The sequence below is a fragment of the Marmota flaviventris genome, chromosome 15 (genome assembly GCF_047511675.1).
Source record: "Marmota flaviventris isolate mMarFla1 chromosome 15, mMarFla1.hap1, whole genome shotgun sequence".
Lineage (NCBI taxonomy): Eukaryota > Metazoa > Chordata > Mammalia > Rodentia > Sciuridae > Marmota > Marmota flaviventris.
The window spans coordinates 36,631,493-36,653,800 of NC_092512.1; the positions used below are offsets into that span (position 1 = coordinate 36,631,493).

At 36.1% G+C, this 22,308-nt stretch overlaps 1 protein-coding gene across 1 annotated transcript; it reads left to right on the forward strand.

The window, feature by feature from the left end:
* The first annotated feature begins 840 nt into the window (after positions 1 to 840).
* Fbxo43 (F-box protein 43) lies at positions 841 to 12,835 on the forward strand. The gene is made up of 5 exons (XM_027953292.2): positions 841 to 925; positions 3,650 to 5,129; positions 7,538 to 7,640; positions 12,280 to 12,483; positions 12,587 to 12,835. The coding sequence occupies exons 1-5, from the start codon at positions 841 to 843 to the stop codon at positions 12,833 to 12,835; spliced, it is 2,121 nt and encodes a 706-aa protein (XP_027809093.1).
* The last annotated feature ends 9,473 nt before the right edge of the window (positions 12,836 to 22,308 follow it).

A 22,308-nucleotide genomic window follows, 5' to 3' on the forward strand; every position in this document is an offset into this window, starting at 1 on the left:
GAAGCCTTTGAAAACGATGCTTCCCCACGTGAGCGTGCTAAAAGAGCTTCGACCTGCGTGGGTCGGGTAGGTGGGAGAGGGCAGGGCCTGCGGGCTGGCTGCGGGCTGGGCCGCGGCGGAGCCCGAGGAAGGGGCGGCGCGGGGCGGGGCGGCGCGGGGCGGTTACTCAGGGCGGGCAGTTCAAACTGAAGGAGGGAAAGGCGGCGGCCCCACGCGAAGCCGGCGTGAGGGTTGCCATAGCCCGGCATCCCGGGGGGGCGAGCGAGGCTCCTCGCGGGCGCACCCGCGGCGGCCGCCCGGTCCCCCGCCCACCCATCCGCCCCGCGAGCTGCGGGGTCGGAGCGGCAGCTGGACGGGGTAGGGCACAGGTGTGTGTGCCCGCTAGGCGGCCTCGGGGCGGCGCGCGCCCCACTGGGGTCTCTGGGTGCCGGGACTAGCGAGGGTCAGGGCACCAGCTCTCCTCCCGCGCCCTCCGCTCCAGGTGACGTCCTCGCGGCCCTGTCGGCACCAGCCGGCCTTGGCGCTCGGGTGAGACCGTTACCCACCCACCAGCTGATCGCACCTGAGGGTAAAGGCAGCGCTGCAGCTCAAGCTGCTTTTGCAGAAACCTGGGTTTGAGAAGTTCAGTCATTGCCAAGAGTAACTGGAGAAAACACGAATATTAAGAGTACTGTTGTCTGAAGGGTTGAAGGAAATTCAAAATGATTTAGGCCTTTTCAAGCGTGATGTCTAATCCCTGTGGCATGTATTTTATGTATACTTCCAGTTTTAGCATTCATTATGTTCTGCACGTTTCAATTAATTGTTCAAATTGAAGTTTCTAAGTGACATTACTTTGGCATGAGTTTTAATGAGAAAGATGAGAGATTTTCATGTTTGGAAGCCTACCTAACTTTGACATCTAGGAGTTCAGGATTTACTGATGGTAAGATTTTCCACTTTAACAAATAAAGGAAATATACTTTTAACATAATTAAATATCCACGATTTAATAGGTGCTTTCTTTTTTTTTTAAGTTGGCACATTGTAATTACATACAGTAATAGGATTCATTATGCTGTATTTGTACATGCATATAACATAAATTGTAGGTGTTTTCTTTTTAAAAGCCTTTAGATACGTGTTCTGAGCTCTTTATCAGAAGCCTGGTTTATAAAAAAGAATATCCAAGAGACTAGTTCGTAAGTGATTTGTTGAGTCAGTACAATAAGCCAAGGGGCATTCTGTGATTTGGGGTGAATAATTTTAAGGTTAAGTTTTGAAGAACCAAGTTTTGAGACCAGTGTTTTGGGGTAAATGAAAATGATGACAGCAGGGGGCGGGAAAATGGTTTTGAAGGGGAGGGATTTCTGGGACTCCACTTTGTTTCCAACAATTTACCTCTCAGTTTCCCATATTCTAGCATGGTGAGACATCTAGTGGCGAAGTAGCAGAATAAATTTGTTTTTAACTGTAGAAACTCCTTGACCATTTTTTTTTTTTAACCAAAAATTGAGTGAAACTGTTTCTTCATAGAAGATTCGTGGGGAAAAAAAAGTAATCTGAAAACACATAATATCTTATTAATTTAATATTTGGAAGACAAAAAATGTTTTAAAATACTTTGCAAGATGTAGAAAGCAAAGTTTGATCATCTTGGCTCCTAAGCATGTGCAAAAGTTAACAGTGATCATGAGGAGACATATGTAAGATTTATCAAGGAGTAGAGATCTCAAAAGTCAGCTACTTGGCCCAATATAAATGATCAGTTTACCATAAAGAAATAATTTTGTGTTTAGTGTAGAAATTTGTTTATGTAACATGCTTGTTCACTATGTTTTGTTTTGTTTGAGACAGGGTCTCGATAAGGTGCTGAGGCTGGCTTTGAACTTGCCATCCTCCTGCCTCAGCCTCTCCAGTTGCTGGGACTACAGGTGTGGGCCACCATTCCCAGCTCTTTTACTGATATATCTAACTAATTTAACATAGGCATAAATCAATTGCTATCTCATTATATAATGTCAACTAAAATTTATTTCCTAATGGTCTTTTAATTGCAAAAAATCATGCATTTGAGCTGGAGAAAATTTTCAAGTAGTAATTTTCTTAGTGTCCTATGAAATATATGGAGATGTATAAAAAATAATAACTTTCTGGGGGCTGGGTGGTGGCTCAGCAGTAGAGCGCTTGCCTAGCACATGCAAGGCCCTGGGTTTGATCCTCAGCACCATATTAAAATAAAGGTATTGTGTTCAACTACAACTAAAAAATAAAATATTAAAAAAAACTATCCAAATTAGCTTCATTCCTTTGAGTTAACACTTAATTCAAGTTTCTATAAAGAAGGAATATGATAATACTGTTGAAAAGGTTAAGGAGTAAAATACTTTCTACTGTTGTTTCTTACTCATATACTTGCTAAGTAAATGTTTTCTTTAAATAACTGATTTGAATCCCTTATTTCCTACTTCAAAAGTATTATAAAGGGTGGATTTTTGCCTATTATCTATGATTTTAAGCCTACAATGGGACCTTATGTCTTAAAAAGTTAGAAACTGAGACATAAAGGCTAGGGTTGTAGCTCAGTGATAGAGCACTTGCCTAGCATGTGTGAGGTACTGGGCCTCAAACCTGCACATCACATAAAAATAAATCAATTGTGTCCATCTATGACTAAAAATATTTTTTAGAAAACTGAAACATAAGTATAACATGTCAAGTTTGAAATGGCCCTGTACTGTGGTGCAGTGATTCATTTTGGTTATCTCAAGGAAAATATATTAGTAATCAATGAGCCAACGTCTTTGTAATTCTGATCTTATAAATTTTGACCTTATAGTTATGAGTACTGAATTTCTCTGTTATATGTGTGATCAGCCTAATTACATTTAGACTATCGGCAGCACGCATTATATGACACATTTCCCAAAGAGATGTTTTAAAAGTAGCATATAGTGTTTTTAAAGTAGCTTTATTTACATCACAACACTTTTAAAGGAAATACCCACCTGACAAATATAGCTAAGTATGAATAAGCTAAAATATTAAAATTAAATTATGTACTTTCATTCTATGTAATCATAAAATAATAAAATAAAAATGAGGCTGCTAGAGGTTTTTTTTTTAGTAGTTCAAGAAATAATGCTTGGACTATGGCTGGTAAAGTAATGTATGAATATTTATAATTCAGGTTTTGGTATTATGACATCAAGAAATTATTTTTAAGGGCTGGAGTTTTAGCTCACTGGTAGAGCACTTGCCTAGCATGTGTGAGGTACTGAGTTCGATCCTCAGCATTACATAAAAATAAAGATTTTGGGTCCATCTACAACTAAAAAGAAAAAAAAATGTTTAAAAAAAAATTAAGGTGTGGGCTGGGATTGTGGCTCAGCGGTAGAGTGCTCACCTCGCATGTGTGAGACCCTGGGTTCAATCCTCAGCACCACATAAAAATAAACAAAATGTAGATATTAAAAAAAATTAAGGTGTAAAAGAAGAAGTTGTTTACGTAGGATACACATCAGTGTATTGTGTAGATTTGATTTTCAAAGTAACTTTAACAAATTGTCACACAATTTTCTAATATTATCTGTACTCAAAACAATATATTTGGTGTAAGCTGCCTGGGTACTCATTTCAAAGGAAGAATAAATTTGTTTTCACTTTTTAGAAACAGAGAGCTTGAAGATGTCACAAAGGCACTCAGATCAAGCTAGCCCTGGAACAGGAAGTCAGGTGGACTCTCCTACCATCAACTGCAAGTGCTCCAGCTTCAGACGTTCTTGTTCCACATCTTCCTTTCAAGATAGTGACCATAACAAGTTGTCAAAATCTTTCTGCTTTAATAATGCAGATAAAGAAGTTTTGGGAAACAAAGAAAAAGACCCAACAGTAACCCATGAAACTTTAAACCTAGGCTTAACACATCCTTTAGAGTCTCCCACTCAAAGAAAGAAATGTGTCTTTTCTAGGAAGGAAATGGAGAAAACCCCAGAACTTTGTGAAACTCCTAAAGTCAGTGGGAAAAAATGTCTACTGCGGAGAAGATTGAATATGTCTTTCTCTCTTCTAAAGGGGGACTTTGAATCACGAAACAGTTCTTTAGAAAGTAGTATAAGCCAAGTTCTCAACTTAGAAAAAAAGATCCCAAGCAGTGCCACAGATTTTCCCAGGCAAAATGATTTTAGCCCATTAGTTACTAGCACATTAAAAACAGAAGAAGTGACATCCAACAGTCAAAACTTGAGACTGAATTTTTCTCAACAGAAGACTTCCACAATTGATGATTCTAAAGATGATTGTGACTTATTTGAAGTTGAATGTATATCTCCAATTCAGGGCAATAATTCCAAAGATTCTATCACACATGACTTTAGTGATAGTAGTTTAAGTGTTAATGATGAAAATACACATCCTGCACTTCTGGGCTCCTCTGGTAGTGGAACAACCTGTGGAACAGATGAGGACCTATTTGTGACTCCAGTAAGTAATCTTGTAGCGAATATTAAATTTAATGCAAGTCAAACACATTCTCCTTCAGCTGAAGTGAGACACAATGTTTCAACACCTGAAGACAGTGGTTTCAACTCACTTAGCTTGGAGAAGTCTGAAGATTCCCTCTCTGACCAGGAGAGTTCTTTTCAAGAACTATTCCAGAATCATAAGGGGACTCTCAAATTGGGGGACACCATAAGAAAGTCAAGGCGTCTTGGAAGGTCGAGAAGACTGTCCACTCTTCGGGAGCAAGGCTCACAGTCAGAGACAGAGGAGGAAAAGCAGATCACCCACTCCAACCCTGAAACGAGACTCTTGACCTCTTCAAGCACCTCAGAAAGTGGGCTGGGCTGTGATAATAAGAGTGAAGATTTGACCATAAGCTTCGAGAATTTATCAAGAACCCCAGCCTTGCAATTAGTGCATGAGCTCTTCATGAAAAACAAAAGGAAAAGATTTCAGCAAAAGGATGCCCATGAATTCTTGGAAGAAAGGGATGGGGAAAAAATTGCCACCTTGCAATCTGTTCTTGCAGGACTGATTGGCAAAAAGATGGGTATAGAACAGCTGGACATCTTAACAGAATTAAAGTATAGAAATTTAAGGCATATTCTTGCTATGGTTTTAGATTCCTTGACTGCAGAGAGCCTGTACAGGTAAGAAAAGTTTATGAAATAAAATTTGCTTTTACTTTTTAAGTCGAAAAGTTTTTCTGAATTGAGTGTCCTGTTTTTCTTGTGTTTGTTTCTGTCTTTGATTGTCTTACACTGTATTGTTTAAGTAACCTTCCCAGTAGAGTTTGCTAGTATAGTTTCTTCTTCTAAAGCCTGATTTAGAAGCAACAATATAGTTTTTTTTTTTTCTGGATAGAATTTGTCACTCATTTAAAAAGAGAATTCCTAAAAGTTGAACTTTACATTTTCAAAATTGTAAGCTTTGTTCCACAGATTGTTTGATGAATTAAGAATTAATATCCTATTGTTGGATATAAATTGTATTTAAGTTCTAACATTTGGTAAGAAATATTAAGAATGTGGTTAGTAAGAAATGACCACATACAATGGATACCATTTAATTATTTAAACCAAGCTCTAGAATCCAAGAATAATAGTTAGCTTTCATTTTGGGGTTTGGTCTTTCAGGGGCCAGGGGAATATGCATTGTTTCATTTTCATTGCTAACACAGCAGAAGAAATTAATTACTTTTGGGAATTACGAACTGAAGAATTTGTGTTCACAGATATCCCAGTAGTTTGAGTGATGCTACATAATTAGAACAGACAGACCTTTAGGACTACTGAAGGCAGGAACTAGAATTACAAGGACTAAAGGAAGAATGTTCATGCTGGTGATGTGAAGGAATTTCAGGATTGTCAGAAGACAGGACCCTCAGTAATGTCATGGCCAGGAAGGAGGAAAGTCACACAGAACAGGTTTTTGCTAAGTGGTGGTGGTGGGGGGCATACAGGAGGGTAATGAGTCTCTTTCTTAATGGGAATATGCCAAGGGTTTGGTTTGTTTTTATGGCCACTACTCCTAAAGACCCTTCCTCATTCCCCCCCCCCCCCAATATTATAGGCTATTGTAACGAATTGTAGAATTTCATAGCTGGAAGTATTCTGAAATATTTAGTCTAACTATTTATTTTGCAGATGAGGAAACAACTCTATAGAGAAGTTAAGTGACCCACCTGAAGTCACTCGGGAGACAGGAATAGATCTAGGTCTACAACTGAGCTCTCTCATTTCTCATGATTAAATGATTAAGGTCTTTCACAATAGACTTGATAGAGAATGTATTTGGTAGGATACAAACAAATATCCCAAATAGGATAACAAACATGTTAGGCTTTCCTTAGGTTTGTCTTTTAAAAAATGTTCAAGAGATAAATTATTTGTTTAAACAATTAAGGAGATGGCCAAAACATAGGAATGATAATTTTTTATATGCTAGAGTATTTGGATATGGCCCAGTTAAAATAAAAAGTTGGGTGATACTTTAGGGTGCTCACTTGAATGAGCAGTTGACATTCATATTTTAACAATAACTTCTTCGTACCACTATCCAAATTTATAGTGTTTGTACTGCAGAATTTGTGTCTATAACCTTAGCAGTGCTGTTCTTGGCAGCGTGAGGAATAATGGTCAGTTGAAATGGGTGTGGAGAATATCCAATTATGTCACTCTCTTCCTCATTAATGGGTGACTATGTAAGGCACATTTGTTGGCTTAGAGAAAGGCAATGGCAACTCAAGTGGCCTTGGTAGGAAGAATAATGGTGTCGAGCATTACCTGGGCCCTCTAAAATGAGCAACTGCTTTTTTTCAGTCTTCTTTCAGTTATTGATAATAGCAATCATTGGATGAAAACTGTCTTTAGATGCTTCGTTGTTTTGAACTTTGTTGAATAAAACAGGAACTTTGGTGCTACTCACAATCATGTCTATTATTTGGCACTTATTGCTTTCAATGAAGGATTAATTTTTCTTATGTTTATTTAGGTAAAATGGAAGAGATGTGTTGAATACCACAATAGGAGAAATCAATTTAAAATTCTTGTCCTACAGATGATAATCATTTTCTTGCATGTTTTATTCCAGATTTTGAATCATAGTGTCACTTATCTTAATTTCCCACTGGACTCATTTTGGCCTTATATGACTACGTATGAAATGGCAACCTATTAAAATGCTAACATATACTTAATATTTATTATCAGGAATTCTTTCATAGGGTGAATTAGTATGAGACAAGATGTTGATCAAGTCATATTTTTAATATTTTTTTAAAGAGAGAGAGAATTTTAATATTTATTGTTTAGTTTTCGGCGGACACAACATCTTTGTTTGCATGTGGTGCCGAGGATCGAACCCAGGCTGCACGCATGCCAGGCGAGCGCTCTACCACTTGAGCCACATCCCCAGCCCCTCAAGTCATATTTTTAATGTAACTTTCTAGTTTAAGTTTATGTCCAAAATCTTTTAAGTTTTTCTTATTTTTTACCATCTATGAAAAATTATAATCTTTCAGAATACGTTCAATGTAAGGACTGATCTTTCGTTTCAGTGTTTGGAAAGTCAGCAAAAACTGGCGTGAAATTGTTGTTCAAGATAAAAAAGCAAATCGGAGGAGGAAATTTTATATCACACAACTGAAAGCAAATTCTGAGGTAATAATGTACACTGTACTTTTCTAAAATGGATTTATATAAATATCCAATCATTCCACATTGTGGAAAAGCTAATTTGGTTTTCCTGCTATATTTTAACCCTTTCCATTTAGCAAACATTCAATCATAATCTTTTTACTTTTTCCAAAATCCCTTTCACGCCATCTATAAAGTCACATAGATAAGTGAGCACCGAGAACATCTTGTTGAGTTTTGTGGGATTTATGCAGATTTGCTGTTAATAACATCTGAATACCAATGATATACTAGATCCCATTCATAAATCAATATCTTTATAGCATTTAAAAAAACTTTTTTAGTTGTAGATGGACACAATATCTATCTGGACACAATATCTATCTATCTTTCTTTCTTTTTATATGGTGCTGAGGATTGAACCCAGGGTCTCACACCTGTGAAGCAAATGCTCTACCACTGAGCTACAGCCCCAGCCCCTCTTTATAGCATTTTTTTAAATCCAGTCTTTTGAGTGCATATTACATGACAGTAGCCAGTTGTTCAAATTACAGTGGTAGGTAATTTCTGAAATGGTCTCTGCTCTCCTGGAGCTTTTACCCTGGAAATGATACAAATAAACATGTGACTACAATACAAGTTAGGGGAAGCCCAGAGTTATACTGGACATTTAAAAGAAGTGCACCTCAGACCAAATGATAAATTAGCAATTAACTAAGAAAATGACACACCTAGAGGCCTAGAGGTGATCTTGGCAGATGGTACTTGTGAAGCACTCCTTTGAGGATTTGAGGTCTGGCTTTGAAGTGACATGAAAAGGCTTACCAAAGCTGATGGATTCTATCTACACAGGGACACTACTTAGTATAACGGACACCTGATGACTGTCACCCATATGTTTTAATAGATTCAACTTGGAGACCTTTCTTAGGCATGAATACCCAAAGAAACTCTTGAGAGTTTGCTACCTTAAGTGTTGTTCTAGTAAAAAGTATTTAATAACATATTGCAAGAAAATTTTACAATTAGATTAAATATAATTGAGATGAAGCATGGCATTAAATATGAACTTCTAAATACAGATTAGTAGTTTTCTCATTTCGGGGAAATATTAGAAACTTTGAAGAAAAGTTTTACCTTTTCACCTGCAATGCTGCCTAGGTTTATTCAGAGCTGCTGGCCACTTACTGATGTAGCTGCTGGCTCCTGGAGCTTATGTAGTGAAGATATTAACATTAACTGCTTTTTCAATGTATGTTTTCAGAGTGCTGACTTATATACTAAAGGCAGAATTAAAAACACCTATTTTTAAACCAAGTACCTATTAATATTTAAACTTTTAGCTCCATTTACTGCTTAATACCTCCTGGGAAGGAAAGGGGTTCTGTTGGCAACCCCTCCAAGTAATTCTGGATAAAATATCCTCATATCCTAGTCATCACTTAAAAAAAAAAGTGGTTTCTTAAAATATAATATACATTTTACCTTTTTCTTTTCTTTTTTTAAAATATATTTTTTTAGTTGTAGTTGGACACAATATCTTTATTTTATTTTTATGTGGTGCTGAGGATCGAACCCGGGGCCTTGCACATGCTAGGCAAGTGCTCTACTGCTGAGCCACAACCCCAGCCCCATACATTTTGCCTTTTTCAAAACAGTTTTTTTTATTTGCTTTTTAAAACTCAAAGTAATACATTTTTAAAAGGTTTAAAAAATGAAAATGGATTGTGGCTTAAAATAAAACATGGTATTCTCCTGACCTACTTCCTACTTCCTGCTTCCAATTCTTGCCCCATCAAGGCAATCACTTTCAACTTTTCTATTCTTGACCTCCACAATTTTAGATTAAAATGCTTTTTGGGGGGAGAGGATACCAGGGATTGAACTCAGGGGCACTCAACCACTGATCCACATCCCCAGCCCTATTTTGTATTTTTTTAGATACACGGTCACACTGAGTTGCTTAGTGCCTTCCTTTCGCTAAGGCTGGCTTTGAACTTGTGGTCCTCCTGCCTCAGCCTCCTGACCTGCTGGTATTACAGGAATGCGCCACCACACCCGGCAAAATTAAATGCTTTGACTGGTATTTATTATTTTTTTTTTCCTGTAGAGGGATTAGTTTAGATCTCTAACCTCTGTTTTTTTTTTTTTTTTTTTTATTTGTAGGTGGTCACAATATCTATCTATCTTTCTTTTTATTGGTGCTGAGGATTGAACCCAGGGCCTCACACCTGTGAAGCAAATACTCTACCACTGAGCTACAGCCCCAGCCCCAGCCCCTCTTTATAGCATTTTTTAAAAGGGGTTCTGTTGGCAACCCCTCCAAGTAATTCTGGATTAAAAAGAGATATGACCACTACTATCACTATCTAGCTACCTCCTCCTCACCCCAAATTCATTTCTCCCTTTCTTCCACCTTATTACTGTAATTGTACCACTATTTGAGAATGAGTTGGAATTAGGTGTTGACATCATTGAGACAGTATTGGGAGTATTATGACTTGTGCACTATGATTACCTTTTATTTCCTATGTAATTCCCCCACCCCCAGAGTTAATAATTGCCCAGTTTTTCTCTTTTTTGCTCAGTGTTTCTCTGTACAGATCCCTGATTCATCTCCCATTATCCACCAGAACTGAAAGTCTCCTCTCTGTAAGTCTAAAACCAGGTATTCTACCTCTTCTTTCTTTTCCTCAGAGGTATCCTTCCTGGAGCCCTATGTCCCCTCATTCCCATCTGGACTGTTTGCTTTCTACCTAACCTATTTTAATGTGTCACTAACTAAACAGAAAAATTATGAAACAATGTTGTGTTGTGATTTTCCTCATGCCTAAAAGCTCCTGAAAACTTTTTGTGTAAAACAAACAAAAAATGTGTTACTGGAAGTTCCTGCATGTAAAAATTAGAAAGTACAGATCAGGTGCTCATAATAGGAGCTCAATTTTTGTCTGTCAGCTTTGGAATAGTGAGAATGAGTACTAGAATTGGAATGCCACACCTTTTCCATTGCATTTCTTAATTAATTATTCTCTGTTCTCTCATTTTTGTGGAAAAGAGCAACCATTAAATTATTCCACTCTCACACTAAAATATTATCTGGTAATGCGATGATAGCCATATTTTGAAAAATTTGGGCACTTGTGAATGTGTGCTTTTGTTGACTGCTTCACTTCTTGTTCAAAAATAGTAGCACACATTTTAAGCTTCATGAGGATTAGACTGTTTTATTCACTTGGCACCTATTAAGTGTTCTATAAATATTTATTAAATGACTGAATGTTTCTTTTGTGACTGCAATTTGCTTCAACAACATACCTTTATTCATTTTGGGGTGCATGTACACCATGTTTGCCAACTACACTGAAATCCAAAGGGTGTTCTTTTAGTGTGCTTTTGGGTTATGTGCTGTGCTCTAGGCTGCAAATCATTTATTCAAGTGTAATATAAAAGCTATATTGAGCCCTTGGATAATTTAAACATGTTCAAATGTATTTGTCCTAATTTCTGAAGGCCAATATTTGTTCATTACTCTGTGCCTATATTTTTAACTTGTTAATCACATAATTTTTCATGACCCACTATCTGCTTTTCCTATACTTGTCCTATTATAATTTCTCACAGTTTAACTCTCCCCACAGTTAGAAGCCAACTATGGCTAAGGACACTATTGAGGGAGAGGAAACAAAGCCTAATTATAGTTAGATATTGAAGGAAATTTACCTATAGTGCATTTTATTTTGATAATTGGTTAAGAAAGTCATTTTTAAAAAAAAAAAACATTTTTCCCATTACTGTTCTTAACAAAATAAAAGGCTATACAAATTACTTATTGAAAAAGATTTCTTTTTGTTTTTAATTGTTTGTTTCCAGCATTATTGAGGTATAATTTAAAATAGAAATTATATATTTTCAAGGTATATAAGCTCATTATTTCTTGACTGAAATTTGAAAAATGTGGGAATCCAGTTCAGATGAGGGAGGGTTTTTTCTCCTTTGACAACACCAAGGCCATTAAAACTTAATTGTAAAAATGAATCTACACCAGGTATTTGCAAAATTCAGCTAAAGAAATTGGGTTTTATGATCTAACCAGTCTCATAGTTCTTCTGACATCTGGCTAAGGTAAGAAACCTTCAGAGAATTCCATGATATCCCATGACAAACTTTCAAAAGATTCTCCTCTTCCTAGACCTTGGCTTAAAACAGGAATTGAAAACTACAATCTATAGACCAAGTCCTGCCTATCACCTATATTTTTAAAGTAAGTTTTATTGGAACACAGCCCCACTCTTTGATTTACTTATTGTCTACAGCTGCTTTCTGAACAACAGCACAACTGTGTAGCTGCAACTACATGGACAACAAAGCCTAAAATATATACTATCCAGCCCTTTACAAGTAATGTTTGCAAAATCGAGGCTTACAAAAAAATGGATATAAATTTAACGTTAGAATTTATTGTTTTAATTTTTCTTCTTACATTTCTTTGACTATATTTCAAATGTTGGAAAGATTTTTGGGGAGTTAAAAGAAGGTCTAGGGGAAAAAAATCTAGTGGTATAGCCACATTTTAAACACTTAAATCTATATCCATCAGAAAGCTCTTCTCTCTGGGAATATTTTTGGATAGTGTGGTGTTGACTCCTCTCATCTTTTACCACAGGAGGCTGTATTAAATGTTGAAGATGCTGCAACTCGCCTCCATCTTTTAAATCGCTCAGCTTTAAGATCAGTACAAGCTCAGGCTAAGACACCCAGTTCTCAGAAAGAGCAAGTTCCAACCTTATCTCCTTGGGGAGAAATTTTGACACCTATAGCAAGCTCTTCAGTTAACCATTTAAATAGTAAACAGGAAGAATATGTTAAGGTAGGTATTTATCATAAATTATTAGAAATAAATATTTGCAGTTTGAAATAAAGTGATTATCTATATGACACCAGGAGATTTAGTGTGTGTGCTTTCACTGCAGGTTGCCAAAACACTTTTTATTGATGAAGCATTAAAACCTTGCCCAAAGTGCCAATCCCCTGCTAAGTACCAGCCATATAAGAAAAGGGGACTGTGTAGCCGCACAGCCTGTGGTTTTGACTTTTGCGTGTTGTGTTTGTGTGCTTATCATGGGTCTGAAGAATGTAGTAGAGGAACAGCAAAGCCAAGAAATAGAAAAGATGCTCTCCCAGGAAGTGCCCAGAGTAAGCGGAATTTAAAACGCCTTTAAAGAGACGAAACATAAAAGAAGCATTCCCTCTTTGCAATGTTCTGTTTGTTGACTTAAAATTATGACTATTTTGAACACATGCAAATTTTCCCATTAATGACAGATGATGATTTATTTCCTATTTTGTATAGATCATAACCCATGTTATTGTATGTTTTAAGTGATGAGTTTTGAAAAAATTTTATTTTACGATGTCATTTTTACCCATTTTAATAACTTGGTGTTTTAAATAAAGAACTTTCAATGTTGTTTTATATATATATATATATGTATTTTGCTATTTCATCACTATATGTTGAAATGTTCTTCAATCAATTTTTAAAAAAACAGTTTTTCAAATAATATTAAAAATTTTGAACTTAGAACCATATAGTTTTGGAAAATGAACTCTTGACTGAAATGAAATACAAATAAAGTATTTTCAGAAGTTCTGTCAAATTTACTCCATAATTTCAATCTTTCTTATATTTGGCATATTTTGATAACTTCCAAGTAAGTAAAATTTACTTAACATTGATAAATAGAAAGACATAAAAAAGTAAATTATGGGGAATATGTGGTCATTCATAATGGGAGTCTTAATTAATAAACCCCTGTGAGTCACACATTATAAGGTAATATTTTTAAAATTTCTTTAACTGTAATAACAGATTCCATTGATTCAGTGTAGTCAAGATATTACTATTTTGACAAATTTGGGCTGATTGGAAAAGATAGTCTTTAAAATAAAACAATGTACTAAATTATTTATAATATACATTATGGTTTAAAATACCTTTTTTCCAAAAATGGTTTTAGGCTGGTTGCATGTTCCATATAAAACAGCCATAAAAAAAGAGATAAGTTCTATTGCTAAACAAATTACTAAGACCAGGGAAACATTTGACAATAGTTTCATCATTCTCTCAGCTTATGTTTAGGTAATCTCTGTGTGTTGTACATATCCATGTTCTCACTGCATGCACAGATTTTCATATAGTTATCACACACTATTTTAATAAGATGATTTAAAGTGTTAGAAATAGATATGTGTGGGGAAATCTGCCATTAATATTAATTTATTGTTTAGCTATAAATTCTGAATTAGATCAAATTTTATCCTTTTCAGTTCTACAAAGGAATTTTTAAGACAAAAAATAAATATGATAACATGTTAGTTGTATTTAATAAAAGTTAGCCATCTTTAAATTTTAGGGACTTTTTGATTTGTTTGGTTCTAACCTAATTAAGTTCTCCGTCTCTGTTTCCTGCAACATCTTCTACATTGGGCCAGTTTACTAGTTAATGCAGTACACTTCAGGCTTAACTCCTTTTCTCCATTAGAAAAATTTTCTTTGTTTTTAGGAAACTTGTTCTGGTCCCGATTCTCTTTAATGTATGAAGTCACCCTTTTGGTTTATTTAATCCAAATTACTTGTGTTTGGCTTTGCTTTCTGTGGCCCATATTGAATCATATCTTCATCTGTCATATGAACATTTTTGCTATTTCATACTCTTGATTTTCTGCCTGATCTGTCATTCCCCTGGTGACTTTTTTAGATCTTAAAACCACAGATCCAGTTCCTTGACATGACTTTTTAAAATTTTATTAAAGAACAGGAAAGGAAGACAACGATTTCTTGGTCACAGAGAATGTCATGTTCAAGGTCACCTGGCATCCTCTTTCCTTCCCCCCCATCACTATCCCTCTGGTGTTGTATGTGTTGCAGCCACAGTTCCCTTGCAGGGCGCTGATTACTGTGGTCCTCCTGTGGCTATGCAGCCCATTAGAATGTGATATTATATCTCACTTAGGTGGTAAAAAAAAAAACAGTGTTTACCACAATTATAGAAATAAACAACAAACACGTTTTATTTTCTACTGAAGGTAATCTTAAGCAATAGAAGCCGAAGGTTTTTATATTTCTGGTTTTACTTGGGATTTAAGTATTTAGATCAAATAGATATAAATGAAATATAGTAAGGGCACATATTTTAATGATTTTATAATAAAACTTCCTGAAGAAGAAAATATCAGAGTAGTAATTCAACAGGTAAAATCCTTTTGGGTAGGTTTTATATTTGTGATTATACAATCAACGTTATCTTAATTATTTAAAGTTATCGTGTGCTGTCATAACTGACTTGAGTAGTTACCCCAGCTCTGTACTTCCATAGCATCCTTTATGTCCTCTGTCATGGAACTTAGTTGTCTTTATTTAAATCACTTTAGTTTCTTTTTGCATAAGCTCTGTGAAGTCCTAGGCCATATCATATTTGACTTAAAGGCCATTGTGTCCCTAGCATCTAGCATTCAGTTATTGAATGTGAATGGATTGTTTTAGTGCTGCTAGCCATTTAAAAAAATATTTATTTTTCAGTTGTAGTTGGACACAATACCTTTATTTTGTTTGTTTTTATATAATACTGAGGATCAAACCCATGGCCTCTCATATGCTAGGCGAGCACTCTACCACTGAGCCACAACCCCAGCCCCTGCTGCTAGCAATTTTAACCAAGTAAATCATTATAAACATTAGGCAAACAATTTGTCTTAATATAATTCATTAATTTCTTAACATTTGATTTCACTGATTAATGTTTTAATACCCAAAAGGTAGAATTTAAAGGATTTAATCTATTTAAGCATATACTCAGTGAATTTGTTTGCTACTCATTTTTTTTAACCTTTATTATATTTATTTATTTTTATGTGGTGCTGAGGATCAAACCCAGTGCCTCACACATTCTAGGCAAGCGCTCTACCACTGAGTTACAGCCACAGCCCTGGTCTATTCATTCTTTTAGTTGATTTTGCCCCAGAACCAGTTAGGAGATAATGGAAGGAGCACTAGGTAAGGAGAAGGAAGCTTGCTAGCTTCCCAGCCTCCCAGTGAGCACACTAGCTGGACTGCTTATTAGCTATGTCCTTATACAAGTCAGCTTCTAACCTGTTTGCAAAAGATGAAATTGAGCACACCATTAATTGATCTCATGCTAACTCATTTATTCCTTACAATGATTCATTTTATATATCAGAAAACTGAAGAAAAGCGGTTAATAATTTGAGATCATACAGGCAGCAAATGGGGAACAGGATTCTCGCTGAGGCAGTTTACCATCAGCAAAACTCTGCACAACTCTGTTGATGAACTCAGTACACATATAATTACAAAGTCTTAAATGTTTTGGTATTTAAGAATAACTATTGGTCTAGTAGGGGAAAAAATCTAATTTAAAATAATTCTGCTTGAATAGAGTAGTCCTGAGCTTACAATTGGATTAAACAATTTTGTCATTTAAAAATACAAATGAATTTGGCTCAGCGGTAGAGTGCTTGCCTCGCACATGTCCTGGGCTTGATCCTCAGCACCACATAGAAATAAATAAAGTAAAGGTATTGTGTCCAACAACAACTAAAAAATAAATTAAAAAATACAAATGAATTAAATGAATATACCATTATCTGAGAGTAAAGTTTAAGACTTCCAATCCTGAGATTTTATAATCTAATGACATAAGCATTAAAGTAAGTATTCTCATATTCTAGTTGTTGCAACATTCTTATCAGTTTTGGTTATTGGTGAGGGAAACAAGAAAGTTTCTCCAAACATTTATTGATGGGTATACTCTGAGTATACCTGTGTTCCTGAGGAAGTTCCAAAATAAGAGCAATAAGTACATTTGGTATTTTATTTTTGTATTTTGTTTCATTTCTTTAAAACAACATAGGAAAATCAATAAATTTTTGACCTTCTACTGATATAGGATAAAAATCTCTGCCTTTCTATGATCTGCCCCTTGAAGGCCTTGGTGACTAATGGGCAGGAATAGTCTGTCTGATTTCTTGATTCCAGGAAGGGCAGATATTTCCAAGTTCTCTCCTCCTAGTTTGGAAGAATGGTTAGAAACTCGTGGCAAATAATATAAAGAGAAACAACACTTTAAGCTTTATCATTTTATACTAGTGTACCTATGAGCACAAATGTGGATGTTTAAGATTAGCTATTAAAATAACTAAGCTTTATTATGAATTTCTTTAGTAAGAGTTGAGTTGCTATTGAGAAAATATTTTTGTTACTTACTTGGCAAGTAACTGTGTAAAGCTAAGCTTTCCCATTACCTTTACTTAATTTATGACACAAAGCAAAACTGTCAAATTTTTGACACAAAAAAATTTACTGAACAATTTGGATATTTAATGTTAATGAATTATATCATAATTTGTCATTAATTTGTCATAAATTTTACCTGTTTAAAACTGTGTAACATCTAAAAAAATGCTTTAACTATTTTAAAAGATTTTTAAATCTTCATTTTTGTATGAAGAAGGAATGTTTCAAAGATGACACTAAAATATTCCACTAGAGGGCACCAAAGACTTATTTATAGTGATTTTGGCATTTCTTCAAAAAAGTAATTTTAGCTTTTATGTATTTGACATTGATATGCTATGACATTGCCAAATAGAGGAAGTGTTCCTTGACTTAATTTTTAAAGTGTATATAGAATAAATTTGGGGAATAGTTATTACTCAGAGTTTGTAATTAAAATATTTTAGCTGGCTTGCAAGAGCATACCACCTTCCCGGATGCCTGCTAATAGAACACCTTGTTGGCGGGCTCTGGTTTGTATTTAGGCCATCTGTGTTTATTTGCCCAATGGCTCTACACTCCTGGCTCCCTTGTCATGGACTGTGGAGCCAAAGAAATGGAAGGAGCAATGGAAATATGGCAGGTGAGCGCTGGTTATGAAAGTAGTGTAGTGCACCAGTGATTTCCCTCCCAATTCTCATTCCTGCAGAAAGGTAGTTCTGGGTTCAGGGCTTAATCGCATAGGTTACTGTGAATGTCTAGTTACCTAGTTACCTGCCTAGGTTACTGTGAATGTGTCCTAACAGACCCTGTACTTCTATTTACTCCCCATTTGAATCTCTCCTAAATGTTTATTGTAGTTTATTTGTAATAAATGTAGCTCTAATCACATGGCTTCCTATTTAAAATGTAGCAGAATTTAGTCTCTCTCAATGGTCATGACTTTCTAGCAATCTGCCCCACCATTTCATTTGGTAAACTTTATACCAGCCAAATTAGACTTCTTGCTGTTTTCTAAATTTCCCATGTGATATCTCCTGCTTCCACCCTTCCTTGCCATATTATATTCCATCAAAATCCAGCTAATCTTTGTTTCCATGAGTCATTTTCTGATCTCTCCAACAAGATGAAAGTTTTACTTTATTTGAATCAAATATTTATCTCTTTCTCATCATATTTCTGGTGTTTCTTTTTTGTATTAAATTCTTATCACCCACTATTATCAAGTTTCTTAAAGGTAGAACAGTTTTACCTCTCTACCTCCTTTAGCATTGTGTCTTGAACATGATAGAATATACAGAAAGGGTTAGTTGAATTGCTGAAATAATAATGATTGATTGTCATGTGATACAGTATACTTATCCAAACCTCTATTTTCCTTACTTTTTCAGGTGGTAGCATAGCAACTTCAGTTATAGTTGTTTTGAGAGAGCTGAAATAGACACCATCTTTTCTGCAGCCTTCCAACCACTTGGAATTTCTACTACATTCCATTTTCCCTCCCTCTTTGCCTTTGCCAATGCTGTTTTCTCCCTGGGATTGTCATTTCCTCCCTGCCCCCAGTGCCTCTTCTACCTTTGAATGCTCAGGGCTCACCAAGACTATCACCTCCCTCCTGCCCCAGGCTGGTTACCTCTCTCCTCCTCAGTGCAACTGGAGGCCGTTTGCACTGTTATCATCACCCTATCAGAGTTTGTGGTTTCCTCCTTAGACAGTAAGTTCCTCTTACCTATGTCTGTGTCCCCAGTGCTTACTTAGTCTGAACCACAGCTCCATGTTTGTCAGTAGCCATCCCTGCCACTTCTCTGCCCAGGCTAGGTGAACTGTACATGGAGCACATTGGAGCAGAAAGAGGTGCTCCTAAGTCTTCTGTATCCTTGTTAAAAATGAAAAGATGTCAAGGCCACTGACACCAGAGGCCTTCTGTTTTTTTCTTTGCTGCCAAGGAAATGCAGGCTGCTGCTTCTCTCCATATGCACTGATACACAGTGTAATTTGCCCTCATTTTCAAGTTACCCTGTTAGTGCTCTTGAATTATTTCCTAAAGAGTATAAATGTTCTGGGGCAGGGCTGTTTTTTCTTACCTCCCCTTAGTGCCTCAGTATCTGCTACTACAATCCTACAGAGGGACAGAGGCACTGTAAATGATTAAAGGGCTGTGGAATCCCGAGACAGGGACTCCAATTTAACATGTTTATATATTTTTATTGTTGGTGGCTGATTTTTATTTTGGCCAGGCACTAGACTGTGTGCCTTGCGGACATTATCTCATTATGTTAAGAGCAACCCTATGAGAGAGGTACCCTTATTATCTAATTTTTTTTTCAGATAATTTAAGATTTAGAGGGGCTTAAGAACATAGTCATCCCACATTAGTAAATTTAGAGTTGGAGTTAGACAGTGGCTGTTTGATTTTACATATTTGGTCTTGGCTTCCTCCCTGCTCATGTCTTCTCTTGCACCAGCAGAACTTTGGGTCTGCTGTTTCCTGCTTCATTAGTGGGAATCACTTGCTACTGCTTGTTTAGCCTCAGGTAAGCAGATGGGAAATTCAAGCTATTGGGCTTTACTATTTTCTCTTTTCATCTTTTTCTGACCACTGACACTTGATTGGGAAATGAAAATTTGACATCTTTTATTTTGACCAATAATGTTTCTTACGACTTTTAGTAATATGTCTTCAATAAACGTACTTTATTTGTTTAGCACATTTATCGAGCATTTGCTGCATCATGCCAGGTTTTGCTTTAGTTGATGGAGTTATAATAGTTACTGACATGGGTTAAAAAAAATCCCTTTTGGAACACAAATTCATTTTTTAAAAGGAAACAGATTAGAAGAGGAGAGAAAAAGGAGAAAAATATTCTGTATTTGTAAAAATCACAACATTCTAAAAATTGAATTATCAGTGTATGCAAGAAATAAAGCAAAGGAATGGAATATATTGACAATTAGAATAAATCTAAACCAACAGGTCCAGATGGTAGTTATCTCAGATAAGTTAATAAATTACCTAATGAATATATTACACTAATTATATTCTTCAAGAAATTATGAGTTGTTAAATATAATATGGATGAGGGTAGTTATACAATATAGATAGTATCACATAATATAACAAAAAGAAAAGATAATCAGCAATAATCAAAAGGAGAATGAAAATAATAAATTTCATAGCCTGTGTTTCTAAATTTCCTTGTCACACCTGCAGTTACTTTAGGAGTTCAAGTGTGGGCGTGGGAATCACACACTATTAGATGTTGAGTTGCCACCCAGCTCCAAGGGAAAACACTCAAATGTACTGCTCTGCCATTCTGGTCCATTTATGTATAAAAACTTAAAATATAGTTTAGCTGTTTGAAAATAAATGAAGACAACCCAAATGAGAACAAACAAACTATTTATTCTATGGTTGCTATAACAGGGGAATCAGCTGGGATCATTTGTATTTTTCAGAGGCTGGAAGATAAGCAGGGAGAGGGGAAGATTTAACAGCAAGAAAAGAAAAAGGATGGCCAGGTCCACTCTGCCCAGATGTTGTTATGTGGGGAGGGGGTGTTAAATGGAATCCAGTGGGCGGCCTGTGTGATTGTTTGGAGAAGGAACTGGCTTTCTCTGATTGGTCCTGATTGGAAGTGGCTGCAAACTTAGGGAAGCTGGCAGTCACTGACCCAGTCCTGACCATTCTGAGCCTATTACTACAAAGGTTGTGGTTTGACTTCCAAGGCTGGTTGCTACAGAGGTCATAGGTCAGAGTTCACTCTCATATATCTTAAGATGCTATTGTCCAGTTGCATATTAAGACTTTTGGCCTTGATAAATATCCCATTATCACTGAAAAGTGAAATTAACATGAGTTCCATCCTTTGGTGCTATTCTTCTTCACACTCAGAAAAGTTGAGAACAAGCCTTAAGTTGAAACAAGCTACCATGCCAAACCCAAGGAAGAACTGGTACTGTCATTAAACAGAGTGTTGGATGCCTCAAAATATGCTCTTGATTGTCAAGGAGATCTTTAATCTACACATTCTATTTAGTCTCTCCAGCAGTAATTAGGAGAATCATTAAATAAATCCCTGAGGGCTGGGATTGTGGCTCAGCGGTGGAGTACTTGCCTGGCACATGTGAGGCCCTGGGTTTGATCCTGAGCACCACATACAAATAAATAAGATATTGTGTCCAACTACAACTAAAAATTAAATATTAAAAAGAAATAAATTCCTGAGATTTCTTACCCTGAGCAGATATACTTTCTTACCCTGAACACGGTACATAAAGTAGCCCTAATATAAATTAATCCTTGCCATTCAGAAGATCAGTGTTTGATATGTGACTCAAAGCTATCATTTTTCTCTCTAGAAGCTTAACATGGTGCTGCTTCTGTTCTATTCCCCAGTTACACTGGCTTCTGACTATGTCACAATTTTAGATGACTTGGGGGAGACTGTCTGAGATGCTCTCCAGGGTTCCCTAAAGTTGAATTTCAAGTATACAAGATCTGTAAATAAGGCAGACTTCAATTTTGCTTTTCAAATTTGCTGACTACATGTATAGAATCAGAAGATAATAAACAGAAATTTGATTCCACTTATGTAGGTAGAGTTTCCATTAAAACCTTTGGTTTCAACAATGATATACACTAGTTGTAGGAAAAAATGACTTTTGGTAAAACTACCTAGTGTTTACCATCTGGGGAGAGAGTACAGAGAAAGAATATGAAAGTAAATAGACAGAACTCAAAGTAAATCGAATCCAGACATCAGGGAAATGCAAATAAAAACCACAAAGAGATACTGCATCATACCCAAGAGGATGGCCACATTGAAAATGTCAGAGATAAAAATGTCAGGTGAAAAATGTCAGCCAGAATGTGAAGTCAGAACCTGCATCCACTGCTCATGGAAATGTAAATTGGTACAGCCAATTTGGAAACCAGGCTGTCCGCCCCTGAGCAGATAGAAACCTAAGAGAAATGAAAATATATGTACACACAAAATTTGCACACGAATGTTCATAGCCTCATTGTTCATAATTGTCAAAAGGTAGAAACCAAAATTTTCATTGATCAGTGAATGGACAAAATGTGATATAACCATACATTGGAATATTATTAAGTCATAAAAAGGGAGTACTGATCCCATACTACAATAGTAAATGAACTGGAAGACATTATGCTAAGTGAAGGAAGCCAGACGCAAAAGACCACATGTGGTGTGACTTCATTTATATGAAATGTCCAGAATAGGCAATATATAGAGAGAAGGTAGATTAATGGTCGTTAGGGAAGGGAGAATAAAGGGATTCTGAAAAGTTATAGTGTGTGTTTGAAGTGATGAAATATTCTAAATTTATAGTGATGGTTTCACAACTCTGAACCTACTTTAAATGGGTGCACTGGAT

Bases quoted from the DNA above. Each gene is read 5' to 3' on its own strand.
- Fbxo43 (XM_027953292.2), top strand. From the start codon at position 841: ATGAGTTTTAATGAGAAAGATGAGAGATTTTCATGTTTGGAAGCCTAC. The intron at 5,130-7,537 runs GTAAGAAAAGTT...CTTTCGTTTCAG, and splicing joins ACTGCAGAGAGCCTGTACAG to TGTTTGGAAAGTCAGCAAAA. The intron at 12,484-12,586 runs GTAGGTATTTAT...CTTTCACTGCAG, and splicing joins AACAGGAAGAATATGTTAAG to GTTGCCAAAACACTTTTTAT.